We start from the raw sequence: 16,681 nt of genomic DNA, 5'->3' as shown, positions 1-16,681 counted from the left end.
CTTGCTATATTGCAGGGTGCTGTATTCTTCACTCTATATTTCCATGGAGTTCTTCCAGCCCTTCTTCGGATACTATTTCATGAATACTCTCCTGATGGTTTTGCAGCTGCTGCACATCTTCTGGGCCAGCCTAGTCATTCACATGCTCTACAAATTCATCAATGGCACGGTATAGCCATTGCCTGTACAACCTTAATTCAGTCCCCTTATTGTATGCATTATGCTATGGTACAGTCTGTAGTTATGGGATCACGTACTACTTTTTCCATAAGATCCCCAGCTGCATTCAGTGTACAGAATGGATGTTGCTCAAGGCATGAATCAAGTCTGCATAGAGAAGAAAACTTTTGTCTGTGGGAGCCCCGCTTTTCACAGGTGGTCACTAATTGTATGGTCCCTATTTTTCAGGTGTCTAGCTTGAGACGCTGGGGTCTGACTTACAGACATGAGCACTCACAGCTGCAGCTGATGTCCATGGCACAGATAAAGTGCAATATAACTCTGGAAAATCAGGTCCTAAGCATCTCAAATCAGGCACCCAAAATTAGTGGATATTTTTTACCTTAATCTCTGTGTGTCTCAAGTTCCCATCCGTAAACTGGGGGTCATATTCCCTTCATCGCACAGGGGAGCTGTGAATGTTGGTGAAGCACTCAGATATTTTAGTGAGGAGTGCTATGGAAAATCCCCGAGGAAATGAATAATTCTGTCTTCGAAGCATGGTTTGCCAAGGGTGCAGTAATTAAAGCCTGGGGCTACACATTGAACAATGAGGAGAAAACAAGATATCGAAGAGCTGCTCACTAAGTGACACTGTCCATCCTGTGCACTGGGCCCAGCTTCCAGCTGGCCCCCACTGCTGGAGCTGGAGGAGGGTGCCTGGCTGCTCTGCTCCGCTGCTTTTCTGGGGGAGGTGTGGTGTGGCTGTGGCTGTCGCTCACCCCCCACCTGGTTCCATTCTGCCAGCAGCAGCAGCAGCTTTCTTGTCTTGTTCCCTAGCTCCAGCGTGGGAGGAGGCCTGTCCGCGGCAGTGTTGCCCCTTCCCGTTGTAGGTTCGCTTTGCCTTGGTTGATGTTCTCCCTTCCCCTCTTGTGTGTGTTTGGTCTGTTTGTCCCACCCATATTCCTCTTTTTCTCCTCCTGCCTTTCCCTTCCCTTTTGTTGGGAAGACGGCTTCCTTGTGCTCCCCTTCCCTTCCCTGTTCAGCTTCCTCAGCCCCTGCCCAGGGAGCCCTTTTCCCTCGGGGGGGGGGGCCGGGGGACAGGTTTCCCCCTGCTCCCCCTTCCCTGCTTCTCAATCCCTTCCCTTCCCCCTCCCCCACCCGAGGTGCAGAGGTGCACCAGTAGAGCCACTGTAACCATGATAGCTGGGCCAGCCCTTCCCCAGAGCCTCCCTCTCAGCCCACCCAGGTGCCTGGGATGGCCTCCCCATTGCACCCAGACAAGCATTATGGCCAATGTGCACAGGCTTGAAGTGGGAGATGGCAATGGCAGGAGATGGAGAGTGCCCCCTTGGGAGGGAAGATGGAGACCCAGAGGTGCTGCCATTGGCCCCACTGGCAAATGCCATCTTGCTTGCTGACTTGATAGTGTTGCTTGGGAGATGGTCTGGGAGGGGGGCAGGAAGAGGGGGGACAAGCGCAGCATTAAGGGGAAACACCAGGCTGGGGGGCAGCTGCTGCTTTCAGATTTGGGGGAGGCCTCCCCTTCACCATTCTCGGGGGGATGCTGCTGTTTCTGCTACACCCCATTTAGTGTCCCCAGGAAAATTCACTGGGTGGAACTGGCTGAGGAGGGCGTTTGGAGGGGGGATGTTGTTGCTGCTGTTCCCCCCATTAAAGGAGCCAATTGTGGAGGAAGTTGCCAGTGGGTTCCCTTGTTATTGACATCAGTCCCCCCAGTTGGTGCCGAGCTTGAGATTGCTTCCTTGGTTGCCAGTGGGGTGGATTTTGTGACTGGGAGCCTTCCAGAAAACTTGGGGGAGATCTGGAACCTGGGTCTGACACCAGCTGACCTAGACAGGGATGACCATCTTCCCCCAGATCCCAATCTTAGTGCCAAGCATATTTTGATGCCCCCATTCTCCTTCTGCACTTGACCCCAGCCCCACTTCAGAGGTGCCCCTTGGTCCTGGTCCTGGTCCTGGCAACCTCCTCTTCCTGAGCCAGTTAGAGCATGACATCCTCCGCTACCTCCGAAGGCTGTGATATGACCGGCAGCTCTTTTATCTCCATCTGAGAGCTCTCCCTCAAGACCTCTCTGAGTTCATAGAATCATAGAAGATTAGGGTTGGAAGAGACCTCAGGAGGTTATCTAGTCCAAACCCCTGCTCAAAGCAGGACCAACCCCAGCTAAATCATCCCAGCCAGGGCTTTGTCAAGCCTGACCTTAAAAACCTCTAAGGATGACAATTCCACCACCTTCCTAGGGAACCCATTCCAGTGCTTCACCACGCTCCTAGTGAAATTGTTTTTCCTAGTATCCAATCTAGACCTCCCCCACAGCAACTTGAGACCATTGCTCCTTGTTCTGTCATCTGCCACCACTGAGAACAGCCTATCTCCATTCCCTTTGGAACCCCCTTTCAGGTAGTTGAAGGCTGCTATCAAATCCCCCCTCACTCTTCTCTTCTGCAGACTAAACAAGCCCAGTTCCCTCAGCCTCTCCTCATAAGTCATGTGCCCCAGTCTCCTAATCATTTTTGTTGTCCGCCGCTGGACTCGCTCCAATTTGTCCACATCCTTTCTGTAGTGGTAGGCCCAAAACTGATGCAATACTCCAGATGTGGCCTCACCAGTGCTGAATAGAGGGGAATAATCACTTCCCTCGATCTGCTCCTACTAATGCAGCCCAATATGTCATTAGCCTTCTTGGCAACAAGGGCACACTGTTGCCAGTTTTTGCCAGGACCTTCTCAGGATCTGGAAGTTGGTCTCCAAAGCCAAGTCTATTGTGTCCAACGAGGGTTTAGAGCTCCTTGCTGAACCCCTGTTCCACAATCCATATCTTGAGGCACAGGTGGTGGAGGTCCCCTTGTTGTGCTGGAGGTTGGTCCTGGCAGGTGTTTCCAAAACTGGAGATCTTCTGGACTACTAGACAGAGTGGACTCTGGTATGCTCACCCAGCATATGGGATTGCCCATCCCGCATGTCCTCTGCCATGTGCTGCGGAAGGAAAAGGCTGCCCTGCCTTCTGCCTCTGTAGCTTTCTTCAATGAGTCCTGCAGCAGGGTGTTCCCCGTCCTCCCATCTCCCAAGGCCTACCAGAGCTTTGTGTTGGGCCCCTGCCCTGCGAGCCCTCTCCCGGCTGCTTTTGAGCTGGCTTGGACTTTCAGAAAGCCTTTAACAAGGTCTCTCACCAAAGGCTCTTAAGCATAAGAGGGAAAGTCCTCTCATGTATCAGAAACGGTTAAAAGATAGGAAACAAAGGGTAGGAATAAATGGTCAGTTTTCAGAATGGAGAGAGGTAAATAGTAGTGTCCCCCAGGGGTCTGTACTGGAATAAGTGCTCTTCAGCATATTCATAAATGACCTGGAAAAAGGGGTAAACAGTGAGGTGGCAAAGTTTGCAGATGATACAAATTACTCAACATAGTTAAGTCCAAAGCAGACTAGGGCTAGGTCTACACTACCCGCCTGAATCGGCGGGTAGAAATCCATCTCTCGGGGATCGAATTATCGCGTCTCCTCGGGATGCGACAATCGATCCCCGAATCGACGCTCTTACTCCACCAGCGGAGGTGGGAGCCACGGAGGTCGATTTTGCCGCCGTCCTCACAGCGGGTAAGTCAGCTCCGATAGGTCGAATTCAGCTACGCTATTCGCGTAGCTGAATTTGCGTATCTTAAATCGACCCCCACCCCACCCACCCCCCGTAGAGAAGACCTGCCCTATGAGGAGTTACAAAAGGATCTGATCAAACTGGTGGCTGGGCAACAAAATATCAGATGAAATTCAATATTGACAAATGTAAAGTAATGCACATTGGAAAACCTAATCCTGACTATACATACCAAACAATGGGGTCTAAATTTGCTGTTACCACTCAAGACAGATCTTGGCGACAACATGGATAGTTCTCTGCTAACATTTGCTCAATGTGCAGTAGCAGTCAAAAAAGCTAAGAGAATATTAGGAACCATTAGGAAAGGGATAGAAAATAAGACAGAAAATATCATAATGCCACTATATAAATACGCCCACACCTTGAATACTGCATGCAATTGAGGTTGCCCCAGTTCAAAAATATATGTATTAGAATCAGAAAAAGTAAAGAGAAGGGCAACACAAATGATTACGGTTATGAAACAGCTTTTCTACAGGGATATATTTAAAAGACTGGGACTGTTCATCTTAGAAAGAGCCAATTAACAGGGGATAAAATCATGAATAGTGTGAAGAAAGTTGACAAGGAAGTGTTATTTACCCTTTCAGATAACACGACAACCAGGGATCACCCAATAAGAACATAAGAACGGCCATACTGGGTCAGACCAAAGGTCCATCTAGCCCAGTATCCTGTCGTCTGACAATGGCCAATGCCAGGTGCCCCAGAGGGAATGAACAGAACAGGGAATCATCAAGTGATCCATCCTCTGTTGCCCATTCCCAGCTTCTGGCAAACAGATGCTAGGGGCACCATCCCTGCCCATCCCGAATAACAGCCATTGATGAACCTATCCTCCATTAATTTATCTATTTCTTTTTTGAACCCTGTTATCGTCTTGGTCTTCACAGTCTTGGCCTTTGCAACATCCTCTGGGAAAGAGTTGACTGAAATTAATAGAGTTCAAAAAAGAATTGGATCAGTTCCTGGAGGATAGGTTGGTCCATCAGTGGCTATTAGCCAAGATGGTCAGGGGCTCAACCCCATGCTCTAGGTGTCCCTAAACATCTGACTGTCCAAAGATGGGACTGGAGGACAGGGGATGGATCATTCGATAAATTGCCCTGTTCTGTTCATCTCCTCTGGGGCACCTGGCACTAGCCACTGTCGGAAGTCAGGATACTGGGCTAGAAGGACCATTGGTCTGACCCAGTATGGCCATTCTTAGGTTCTTACATTTTAACTGAAAGCAGGGAGCCTGTCTCTCCTGCGCTCTCTCAGTGATCTGTCTGCTGGGCCCAGGCAATATGGAAGAGGAAGCTGTCAGTTCAAATGGAGAGGTGATAGCCTGACCTGGGGTGGAGGGGTTGGCCAGACTGGGAAAAGGAGAATGGGGAGACTGGGTCTGGAGGCTGATGGGGGAGATGCAGATTGTGACTAGGAGTTGGGGTGAAGGAGACCCTAGAACTGTAACCTGAGGAGGAGACTGGGAGCCAGGGGAGACTGGAACTGGCAGAGCAGGGAGACTGGGAGTCAAAGGGGAGACTGCTTGGCACTGGCTGGGGAAGTAAACAATGAGCTGGGGGGTTGTAGGGGAATTGGGAATGACTGGACAAGTAGCCTGGGACTGGTGGAAGGAGATTAAGCCTTGCAGGACAAGGAAACTGGGATGAGACTGGTACTGGCTAGATGAGGAAAAGGCACTGGGACAAGGAGGCAGGAGTGGGGAAGATCTGTGACTGGGACAGGTTTCTGGGGATGGGACAGAAGTGGTCACCCTGGAGTGGAATGGGCAGAAGCCAGGTCTCCTGTACCCAATCCAATGCTCTATCCACTGCCTCCTGAAGCCCTTATTCACACAAAATCTGCCGCAATCAATAGACTTGCCATGGAAGGACCTCGGGGTTTGGCCCAATGTGCTCCTAGTGCTAGGAAATCCTTTCGTTTGCTGAATTTCAGCCCGTTGCTACAAACTGTGCCACTTTCCTCTTCCACCCACAGACCAACACAAACAATCCTTCCCCCTCCTTGGAACGGAGGCTCTGCATAGCCCAGCCAGCTGTAGAAAGCTCTTTTTTTTCCTTTCCTCCAGCCCCCTTCAACAGGGATTTGTTACCCTTCTCTGAAGCTAGAAAGGAAATGTGCTCAGGGGCCCCAGCTGTCACAGCAGGGCAGCCCAAGCAAAACCACAGGCCAGCACAGGCCAGCATGCCTTCAGCCCCTCCTCCAGTCTAGCCCAGCTGTGAGTGTTTGGAAGGTAAATCCTCCCCACCCAGGAACTTAATGTACTTCTTTGACCTCAAGCTGCTTCAAGCCTGTACAGCCGTTCCTGGCCTCGCCCAGGAATGTCCCTGGGTCACCCCTCGAGTGAGACAGAGGGACAGTCAGAGCCCGTTTCAAGGAGAGACTCTCCAAAGGGCAGCCCGGGAGGACACGAGAAAGGGTTTGCTAAAGCCCACGGAGAGAAATGGCAGCTGGACTCGTCATCCAGTGGCTCAGCTGTTTCTTGTGCAGCTTTCCACGTATTATTGCCTCTGATTTAAAATGTCTCTCTCCTGCAGATAAAAAACGATGCAAGAAGTGACACAGAAGAAAGTGATGAGAGTGAAGAGGTGCAAGAACAGAACAACAAAGAGAAAAATGGGACCATGCATTTCAGCAACGTCACAAACAATTGCAGCCAAAGTAACAGCTACCACTCTGAAACCAGCCAAAGTAATGTGGCCCAACAACTAACTGGCAGAGCCCATCTCACTAATGGGTGCTAAAGCTCCAGAACGGCTGACTGCCCCTGTCTATAACAAAGCAGCCCAGTGTCCTTAGGAACTGTCATGCTCACTGTATAGACCTGTGGGGATTAGGGTGACCAGATGTCCTGATTTTATAGGGACAGTCCCGATTTTGGGGTTTTTTTCTTATATGGGCTCCTATTACCCCCCACCCCCTTCACACTTGCTGTCTGGTCACCCTAGTGGAGATACAGCCATTTGGCTAGTTAGTTTTAAGACTAGCAACTAAAAGTTGCAAATCTTTTAACCCATAAGACAATGATGCTGTCTTATTGCAGATAAGTATTTTCCACAAAACTGATACTGAGCATAACTAATGCCAGAGCTATGCTGAGGAAAGGTACATATCTCAGGCAAATACTTCCCTTCGGAAGCAGGTCCCTTACTTAACCAATACAGCCTTCTTCCTCACCTGTGGGAGTGTGGGTTTTGGGTAGTTAGTGAAGTGTTCTTAAGCAATTCCCAATTATTGTTCATGCTTTTCTGTTTAAATTCTTCCTCCCAGCTGATTTGGCTCACAATTGTTTTCAGCTTTTTGAAACTGGCCCTTTTAAAAATATCCCATCTCCTAGAGCTGGAAGAGACCTTGAAAGGTCATCAAGTCCAGCCCCCTGCCTTCACTAGCAGGACCAAGTATTTATTTTGCCCCAGATCTCTAAGTGGCCCCCTCAAGGATTGAACTCACAACCATGGGTTTAGGAGGCCAATGCTCAAACCACTGAGCTACTCCTCCCCCCGGTCTGGACTTCATTATCAATGTGATCAAGTCGTGATCACTTGTACCTAAGTTACCAGTAAGTTTTAGTTCTGTGAGTAATTCCTGTTTATCTGTCATGATGAGGTCTAATATAGAATTGCCCTGGGTTGGATGCAACACTTGTTGAGTTAGGAAATTGTCATCTATAACAAAATTAGAAATTCCAAGAATGTTTTAGTCCTGGTAGCATGACCTCCATCATATATCACTCAAATTAAAGTTATTACATTATAGCTAGGTATATAAGGAGGGGTCATCCTATTCCCTAGTGTGATTTGATGGTCTGTAGCAGACACCAGCTAATACCCCATCTTGAGGTTTATCTGTTAGGACATTGGTTCATAAGCAGGCTAGATCATTTTCTTCTGAGCTGTCAGTGACTCAGAAACAGGTTTTTGCCAGAATACCTCTCCCGCTCTTCCCTTGCCCACTTTATCCTTCCTAACTAGGTTACAACCATGATTTTAACATTGCCAGTCATGTGAATCATCCCAACCAGGTGACACCAACCAGATCAAATTTATGCTCATAAAAGTGATTCCAGTTCCTCTTGTTTGTTACCCAGGCTCCTACCATGGGTACATAGGGACTTAAATAATTTCTTCTCTTTGTGTTCTGTGGTTCCTTGATTAATTTTGTTCTAAACATGTCAGTTTAGTGCTAATATCTGCTCTCTGTTCACCCTCCCTTTTTGTTGGTAGTTTAACACCTTCCTGACCACTCTAGCTGGCCTGTCCCCAAGAAGATTGGTTCAGGTAGTGGCTCCACACCCTCTTCCCACAGAAGGTGGACCAATGTTCCACAAAACCAAAACCCTCCACACTATACGACTTACCTAGCCAGCACCTCACTTCTGGGATTTTCTTCCTTCTTTTGCTCATGGGACAGGAAGCGTTTCAGAGAAGATCACTTGAACATTCTTCTGATTAAAATTACATTTTCCAGCAAATAAATTACTTGTTCTAAAAATTTTGTCCCACTCTTGTCTGAGTGTCATCGGTGCAGTGATGGAGGGAGGGGTTATGAATTTGGGAGGCAATATAAGCTGGTAGTTAAAAGTGCCCCAGGTCAGTGCATAGGGCCAGCACAGAGCTGCCTGGCTTTGTGCAGCTCCATGTGACATTTTATGAAAATTACATCATGAGTTAATGTGTATATTTTCAAATAATTTGCATAGAGCCATAAGTGTCAGCTTGTAAACAAGTGTTGCTTTAGCACTGGCGAATGGAGTCTCTTGTTCACCTGCCAGGAGGCATTGCCCCATTACCTGCCCTGGCAGCCTGCTCAGCCCTATTCTGGGGCGACACCTTCTACAGGTAGTTTAGTGTCCAGGGCCCAGGCAGGTCTTGGCTTCTCTGCTGTCCAAGAAACCTTAATTCAGCCCCCTTAATTCTCCACATTGGCCTTTGGTCACCAGGAAGCACAGCTGCAAGGGAAGTGTTGGTCGGCACTTACTGCCCTGGAAGAGCTGTGTGAGAATGGCATGTGCTCACTGGCGGTAGAATTGTAATAATAGCGCCAGCCTCTAACAACCCCTACTGAGCATGTGTGAACTTGGCCAAATGGAGGTATATTTTTGTGAGGAAAGGCACATCCCTGACCTCAGAGCATCTGTGCCCCCCAGTCCACACACACACTCCCTGCTCCCAAAGTTCAAATCCTGGGGCCAAAGCATAGAGCTATGAGAACGTCTCAATTAAATGGCTACATGAACTTTTTACTATCTGCAAAACAATTTATTTTCCCCAAACATCATTCTCAGAAATGGCCAAACTCTTCTAGTTGAACTTAAACCAAAAAACCCAGAAAGCAGCAGCCTGAGGCAGGCACCCATGAAAAGAACATTAAGATGCACTGCCAGGCACTCAGAATTACTGCTGTCTGTTCAATCTTCATTCAGCCCCCTTGTGTGCATGCATTTTAATACCGTCTTGAATTACAGATTCACATACTATTTTTCCCGCATGGGTGATCAGCAGGTCTTAAACGCAGGATTTACAGACCCGTCCCACTTGAGTTAAATGATCAGCTTGTAGCAGAAGTAGTCTGTTATCCTCTGTCTGGCCCAGCCTTTAGAGAGAACATGACTTTGCCAGGGAGGCAGCTATGAAATGTCGGGTATCAGGATTTCTCAGCTGCTTCTTTTCACTTCCAAGGTGCTTCACGTCCAATCCCTACTCTATGTATCAGCGTCATTCACGATTGAACTGTTGATACTCAGCTATGATTCACCCATGATGCCAGCCTCCTTTGGCCTTTCATTTTTTCTCATTTTGAACCAAAATTGAATTTTTTTTGTTTGTTTTTTCTCACTGAAATGAAAAGGTGAACCATTTCAAGTTGGGGCAAAAGAAACCTTTCAAATCCCCATTCAAACTAAAATGTTGACATGAACCATTTGGACATTTCAGAATTCTTCTCCCCCCTCCACTCCCCAGTTTTTTTGGCCAAATAGTTTCTGCACCCTGAAGAAAACACCAGCTCTATTCCTAGGTGCAATAGTAACACAAATGACTAACTAATAATATATATTCATAGCTGTGTGAGCAGAACTTAGTCTATTGGGTTGATGAGTGGTGATGCAAACCGCTGGCACAGCTGTTAAGAAAGGTGATTTGTCTGAGCGCCTAAGCGAGGGCTATGTTGTATTAGAAATCTGGGTTCAATACGTAGTTCTTCCTGCAATGACTTTGTGTTACCTTATTGGTAAGATGAGAGAGTTTGTTGCCTGTCTCTAGGGGCAGTGTGATAAGGCTTGCGTGAATCCAACAGAAATACTATCAGTTTTCAAGAGACGTGAGAGTAGACACTGTGCTCAGTGCCCCTTTGCCCAAGGCAAAGAGAATTTTCTAGGGCTAGCCCCCCCCCCCCCCCCCACGTCTCTTTGACATTCTACCTGAGCGGTGAGAGGCAGCAAATGCCCGACACTTAGCACCTCTGCCAGTTTAACTCCTATGAACCAATGAAGTGTCACTTAAGCTTTGAGCTGGACCTTGGGGAAAGGGGGAATTTCCCCCACCGTGAATATGACTATAGAGAGCTAATCTAGGGCCAGATTCTGCATTCAGCTACCTCACTGAAGCCGATGAATGTGCACAGGATGAAGGCAGAGTAGGGCCCCACAGGAGTAAATATTATTAAACTATCTCAGTGTGTTTTGGGATGGCAAAGTCAGGAGTCCCAGCAATAGAGTGCTGGCTCTTCCTGTGCAGCCGGGGAGCCAAACCCCCATTCACGGAGAAAGGGTTAACAATCAAAGGCTGGGACTGGGGGCCAGAGTCACAAAGGGACTTAGGTACCTAAATCCCAGAATCAGGTCCCACTGGACTTCACAAAACCACTGCTCAGCTGTCCCCAAACCCTGTAGGCACCTACAATTGTTTTTGCTGTAAAGTTTCCCTAGGCACCTCTGTGCATGGGCACGGCATGCCCGGCGTCCAGATGCCCATGACCCAGAGCGATATATGACCTGGGGGAAGATAGGCATTCCTCCGCCTAACTCACTTGCAGGGCCTGATCCAGTAGGCATGCTCAGAACTCACCTACTGGATCGGGCCCCATAGGCAAGCTTACACAAAACAGGGCAACTTGTCTCACATCTCTTAGCCCAGTGCTCAGGGTACTCACTTGGGATGTAGGAGATCTCTGGGTTACGTAGTCCCTGAAATGGTGTGGAAGAAGGGATTAAAACAGGGATTTGCGACTGTCAAGCTGTCTGGAGTGGCTCACAAATGTGGGTGACAGCCTCAGGATAGACTGCTACAAACCAGGGCACAAACGCCAAACTGGCTTTGTGTTCTATGATTAGATTTCACCAACCAAGTATCAAATGTGTACTCCTCAGGCACTATAACAACCTTAACACAGAGTCACAGACAGTCCCTTTGGGCACTGTGGACTATCTTGCCACTCAAGTGAGCCTGCCTTTATGATAGATGGTCCCTTACCTCCAAATTTACAACAATATTCAGGTTACTCCCAGTCGCAAAGGACCAGTCACTTACCCCAAGTCAAGTGCACACTAGATTTCTCACCAAAGATAACATTTGTAGCCAACCCGGTAATAAACTAACTAAAGGTTTATTAACTAGGAAAAAGCAATTAGAGAGTTATTTACAAGAAATTACAGTATTAGGTTTTGTCGGAGAAAAACACAGTTCTCACTCTTTGGTTGGGTACAGCAAAGTCAGATACTTTATTCTCTCAAGCAATTGCCTAAAGAGAGAGAGTGCACTAGGACACAGGGTCTCCCCCTCCTAGGCGGGTCTCTCAACAGGTAAACATTTACAGCAAGCGTTTATACCTTTGTTACAGACAATAATAAGCAACAGCTGCATTTTGTTTCTACATAGGTCCTTCTGATATTTTGTTTTTCTCACTTATTTTGACTCTAGTCTACATTCAATATTATCTACACATTATCTACACAAGGTCGCAACAACTTCTCACACAGTTCTTTCCCACTTGCCTCACACAATCCTCGCTTCTACAAATCTTGCGTTATTAGGGTTACAGTTAGCCTGACTCTTGCTAACAAAGACTGTTTGCATTTGAAATTCCCTTCCAATTTCTGTCAGGCCTTGCTCTGCTTCCACAACCCCCCATTTTGTACTACTAGTACAACAAACATTCTCAAATCTCTATTTGCATTAAGTCTTGGAATTCAGATTCTACCTCAGTTGCTTTAACCTTAGGGGTTTTGATTGGATGTAATGACAATGCATGAGTAGCATGGACATGAAAGGTGTTACTATTATGATGTCCTTTACAACAACATTAACATAATCCTAAGATAACTAATAACAACACAAGCAATAACATTCCCATAGTGATAATATGATAGGGGTTGTACAGTTTTAGTCATAAAGCACAATACATCATACTTAGTGCAGAAAGTAGACACTCTATAAGCTGTATAAAAGGCATACTTTTTAACTTGATATATATTTTGAAGCATGTGGATTTGCCCTTGTACTTCAGAGATTCTCTGAACCTCGGGTAACATGAAAGCAATTTTTGAAATCGATCAGGCACTAAGCTGGTCCAATTAAAGGGTATCTGGAACCTAAGGGCTACTTGCAAAATTCTATCTGCAGGCCAGGAAATAATATGATTGCCTGCAGTGGTAGTAAGATTAAAATGTATGTCTTGCAATGTGGTGGCTTTAACATACACACAGCTAGCATTAGCTTGAAAAAGTAAGTGTCCTGTCAGGGTAGTTCCTTGTCCCCTACCCTCCCAGCAAACGCAGTCATGAACAGTGACAATTTCTCCTGGCTTCAGTTTACGGATACACTGACGCTGTGGGGGTTCTAACGGCCAAAATGTCCATTGACTTCCTAACCCCATTCAAATGTCAGGTGAAATCTCAGAAGCACTGACTAAAAATCGATTGGGCATACCAGGTAGTTTAAATTCCCAGATGTCTCGGTGAATTACCCAATCCCACATGCATCCTCCCCATGGACCTGGCAGGATTCGGTATGTGGGAGCCCACACACCCCTAACAGGTCCATATGCTTGGAAGGAGCATTGAGAACGTCCACACTTCCACCCAGAAAGTCTCCAAGTATGTCTCCCTGGCCACAGATCAGATGGTACTCTTGATGTGTCTGTAAGGGCAGTGGGCCAAGCCAGATGCTCAAGATCATGCCGAATGGCCATTAGCTGGTCACTCAGGAAATCCTGAATTTCTGAACATGTTAGATCCCACTGCAATGCCTTCCCAGCCTCAGTGATATTCAATACCATCTCTGTCAGCAACTTCTAGGTTATTGAACTAAGGGCGGAAATAACATGTAACTCACCAACTCCAGTCTGTACCTGGGTCAGCTGTGCCCCAGAAATAAGGCCAGTGACCTTCTTTAGTTGCCCCAATTTTTCATCATGTTCTTGGTTTTTAAAAATATTCCAAACTGCTGCTGCACTATTGGCCCCATCCCATAGGGATCCAGTCAAGTCTCTCTTCTTTCTAGAGGAAATAACCCAGGTCCTTTGTTGTGCTAATCTAATGGCAGGCCCCTTTGAACAATTTGGGTATGTAGAGTGATCTGGAAACTGAATAAGGGCAATGAAAATTTAATAGTCCCTAGTGTAGTGTTAATCACAGTCCATCGATATCCTAATACATCTCTCTTTGGTGTAGTACTATACCACATCTGTTGGTTGAACACCTTTATGTACTTCCGGGAGGCATTAATATTAATACAACAAAGAGTCTGGTGGCACCTTAAAGACTAACAGATTTATTTGGGCATAAGCTTTCGTGAGTAAAAACCTCACTTCTTCGGATGCATAGAGTGAAAGCTACAGATGCAGGCATTATATACAGACACATGGAGAGCAGGGAGTTACTTCACAAGTGGCGAACCAGTGTTGACAAGGCCAATTCAATCAGGGTGGATGTAGTCCACTCCCAATAATAGATGAGGAGGTGTCAATTCCAGGAGAGGAAAAGCTGCTTCTGTAGTGAGCCAGCCACTCCCAATCCCTATTCAAGCCCAGATTAATGGTGTTGAATTTGCAAATGAATTTTAGTTCTGCTGTTTCTCTTTGAAGTCTGTTTCTGAAGTTTTTTTGTTCAATGACAGTGACTTTTAAATCTGTGATAGAATGACCAGGGAGATTGAAGTGTTCACTTACTGGCTTGTGTATGTTACCATTCCTGATGTCCGATTTGTGTCCATTTATTCTTTTGCGGAGGGACTGTCCGGTTTGGCCAATGTACATGGCAGAGGGGCATTGCTGGCACATGATGGCATATATGACATTAGTGGATGTGCAGGTGAATGAGCCCCTGATGGTGTGGCTGATGTGGTTGGGTCCTCTGATGCTGTTGCCAGAGTAGATATGGGGACAGAGTAGGCAACGAGGTTTGCTACGGGGATAGGTTCCTGGGTTGGTGTTTCTGTGGTGTGGTGTGTAGTTGCTGGTGAGTATTTGCTTCAGGTTGGGGGGTTGTCTGTAAGCAAGGACTGGCCTGCCTCCCAAGGTCTGTGAGAGTGAGGGATCATTTTCCAGGATAGGTTGTAGGTCGTGGATAATGCGCTGGAGAGGTTTTAGCTGGGGGCTGTATGTGATGGCCAGTGGTGTTCTGTTATTGTCCTTGTTGGGCCTGTCCTGTAGTAGGTGATTTCTGGGTACCCGTCTTGCTCTGTCAATCTGTTTCCTCACTTCCCCAGGTGGGTATTGTAGTTTTACGAATGCTTGATAAAGATCTTGTAGGTGTTTGTCTCTGTCTGAGGGGTTGGAGCAAATTCGGTTGTATCTTAGGGCTTGGCTGTAGACAATGGATCGTATGATGTGTCTTGGATGGAAGCTGGAGGCATGTAGGTACGTATAGCGGTCAGTAGGTTTCCGGTATAGGGTGGTGTTTATGTGACCATCACTTATTTGTACTGTAGTGTCCAGGAAGTGGATCTCTTGTGTGGACTGGTCCAGGCTGAGGTTGATGGTGGGGTGGAAATTGTTGAAGTCCAGGTGGAATTCTTCAAGGGCCTCCTTTCCGTGGGTCCATATGATGAAGATGTCATCAATGTAGCGCAAGTAGAGGAGGGGCACTAGGGGACGAGAGCTGAGGAAGCGTTGTTCTAAGTCAGCCATAAAAATGTTGGCATACTGTGGGGCCATGCGGGTACCCATAGCAGTGCCACTGACTTGAAGGTATAAGTTGTCCCCAAATCTGAAGTGGTTGTGGGTGAGGACAAAGTCACAAAGCTCAGCCACCAGGCTTGCTGTGGCCTCATCAGGGATACTGTTCCTGACAGCTTGTAGTCCATCCTCATGTGGAATATTGGTATAAAGTGCTTCTACATCCATGGTGGCCAGGATGGTGTTTTCAGGAAGAACGTCAATGCACTGTAGTTTCCTCAGGAAGTCGGTGGTGTCTCGAAGATAGCTGGGAGTGCTGGTAGCATAGGGTCTGAGGAGAGTGTCCAAATAGCCAGATAATCCTGCTGTCAGAGTACCAATGCCTGAGATGATGGGGCGTCCAGGGTTTCCGGGTTTATGGATCTTTGGTAGTAGATAGAATACCCCTGGTCGGGGTTCTGGGGGTGTGTCCATGTAGATTTGTTCCCATACTGTATAAGAGGGGGTGTATTGCAATAAGTTACAGGTCACATTATTAGTCACTGGAATAATTTCTATGCAGGTAAAATTTCCAGTGGCAGAACAAACTTTTTGGGTATTCGTTTGATTATTCACTAGTTGGGTGACCAAATAACAAGAAGGGCCTCTTTCATTTAACACAGTGCAAATTTCAGGAACCGCCATCATATCTACTTGGCTATAGAACCCATTAATTGCAATTACAGATTCTTGGGGTTCACTGGTAGTGATATCCTATACTTCTATCTCCACTGATCCATTTGTTTTCCATTCAATTGTTCGCTCATATAAATTATCCTGAACTTTAAAGAATATTTTTTCTGAACAAAATTTTAATAAATCACTATGATGTGAAGGCCTTGGCCAATGGGTTTCATTGGAATATACAGCATTGTTTGTATCTGGGTAAATTACAGTGGCGGTGGCAGGGGTCAAGGGGCTAGTGGCAGTAATCTTTGTGGTGGCCAGGCGCTTTTGATATTTATCATTTGAAATCCAATTAGGGAGGGCAGTGCATGCTGAAGGTACTTGCCCATAAGTACAGTTTGCACCCCCTGGGATAAACCCACCCCACCATTTAACTCCACATTCCCAAGAAAAAAACCCACAATTTCCTCCCTGCCAATGTACAATGCTCCGTTTCTTCCACCAGGGCCAGTTCTTAATGTCTTTTGTAGTCAGGAATTCCTGGACTTTAGTGGTTTCAGCAGAGCAAGTGTTTCTTCTTTTCTTCTCCAAAAGCAATTGTGATTCAGCATAATACAGGGGAGAGGTTACTAGCACTTCACCCTGTACTGGTGTAATTGCTTTTGAAAAATTCAAAGGCATTGGATTGACTGTAGGTCTGTCAGTGGACAAGGGAGAGGTTACAGCACTTCACCTTGTCCTCTTTCCCTGCTGTCCAGAAGGCACAGCAGAGCTAGCAGGAGAAATAGGCTGATCATCAGCCGGAGAATCATCTCCTGGTGGAGGGGTCTTTTTGCAGTGAGAAGCATGGGTCCAGGCAGGCAGTCCTTGGCACTTCACAGCAGTGTTGGGTGGTTAACAGGACTTGGAAAGGGCCTTCCAGCGTGGAGCCAGGGTAGTCTTTCGCTGATGGACCTTTGTGTAGACCCTGTCTCCTGGTTCCAGCGAGTGACAGGATTGCACAGGATCCTGGGGTAGTGCTTCTTTCACCTGTGTATAAAAAGACTTAACATATTT

The 16,681-nt window shown here is 47.0% G+C and overlaps 1 protein-coding gene across 1 annotated transcript in view; it reads left to right on the top strand.

Annotated features, from left to right (window-relative positions):
• The window catches only part of LOC128828746 (ceramide synthase 2-like), a 60,687-nt gene extending 52,356 nt beyond the window's left edge, over positions 1 to 8,331 (top strand). Inside the window, exons 9-10 of the mRNA XM_054013669.1 lie at positions 16 to 169; positions 6,385 to 8,331. Of these exons, the coding sequence (XP_053869644.1) occupies positions 16 to 169; positions 6,385 to 6,591 (361 nt within the window). The 3' untranslated portion in view covers positions 6,592 to 8,331. The remainder of the gene's footprint in view (positions 1 to 15; positions 170 to 6,384) is intronic.
• The last annotated feature ends 8,350 nt before the right edge of the window (positions 8,332 to 16,681 follow it).

Source organism: Malaclemys terrapin, chromosome 24, assembly GCF_027887155.1.
Source record: "Malaclemys terrapin pileata isolate rMalTer1 chromosome 24, rMalTer1.hap1, whole genome shotgun sequence".
Lineage (NCBI taxonomy): Eukaryota > Metazoa > Chordata > Testudines > Emydidae > Malaclemys > Malaclemys terrapin.
Note: the sequence above shows the minus strand (reverse complement) of the source record. Positions and strands in the feature narration are given on the sequence as shown.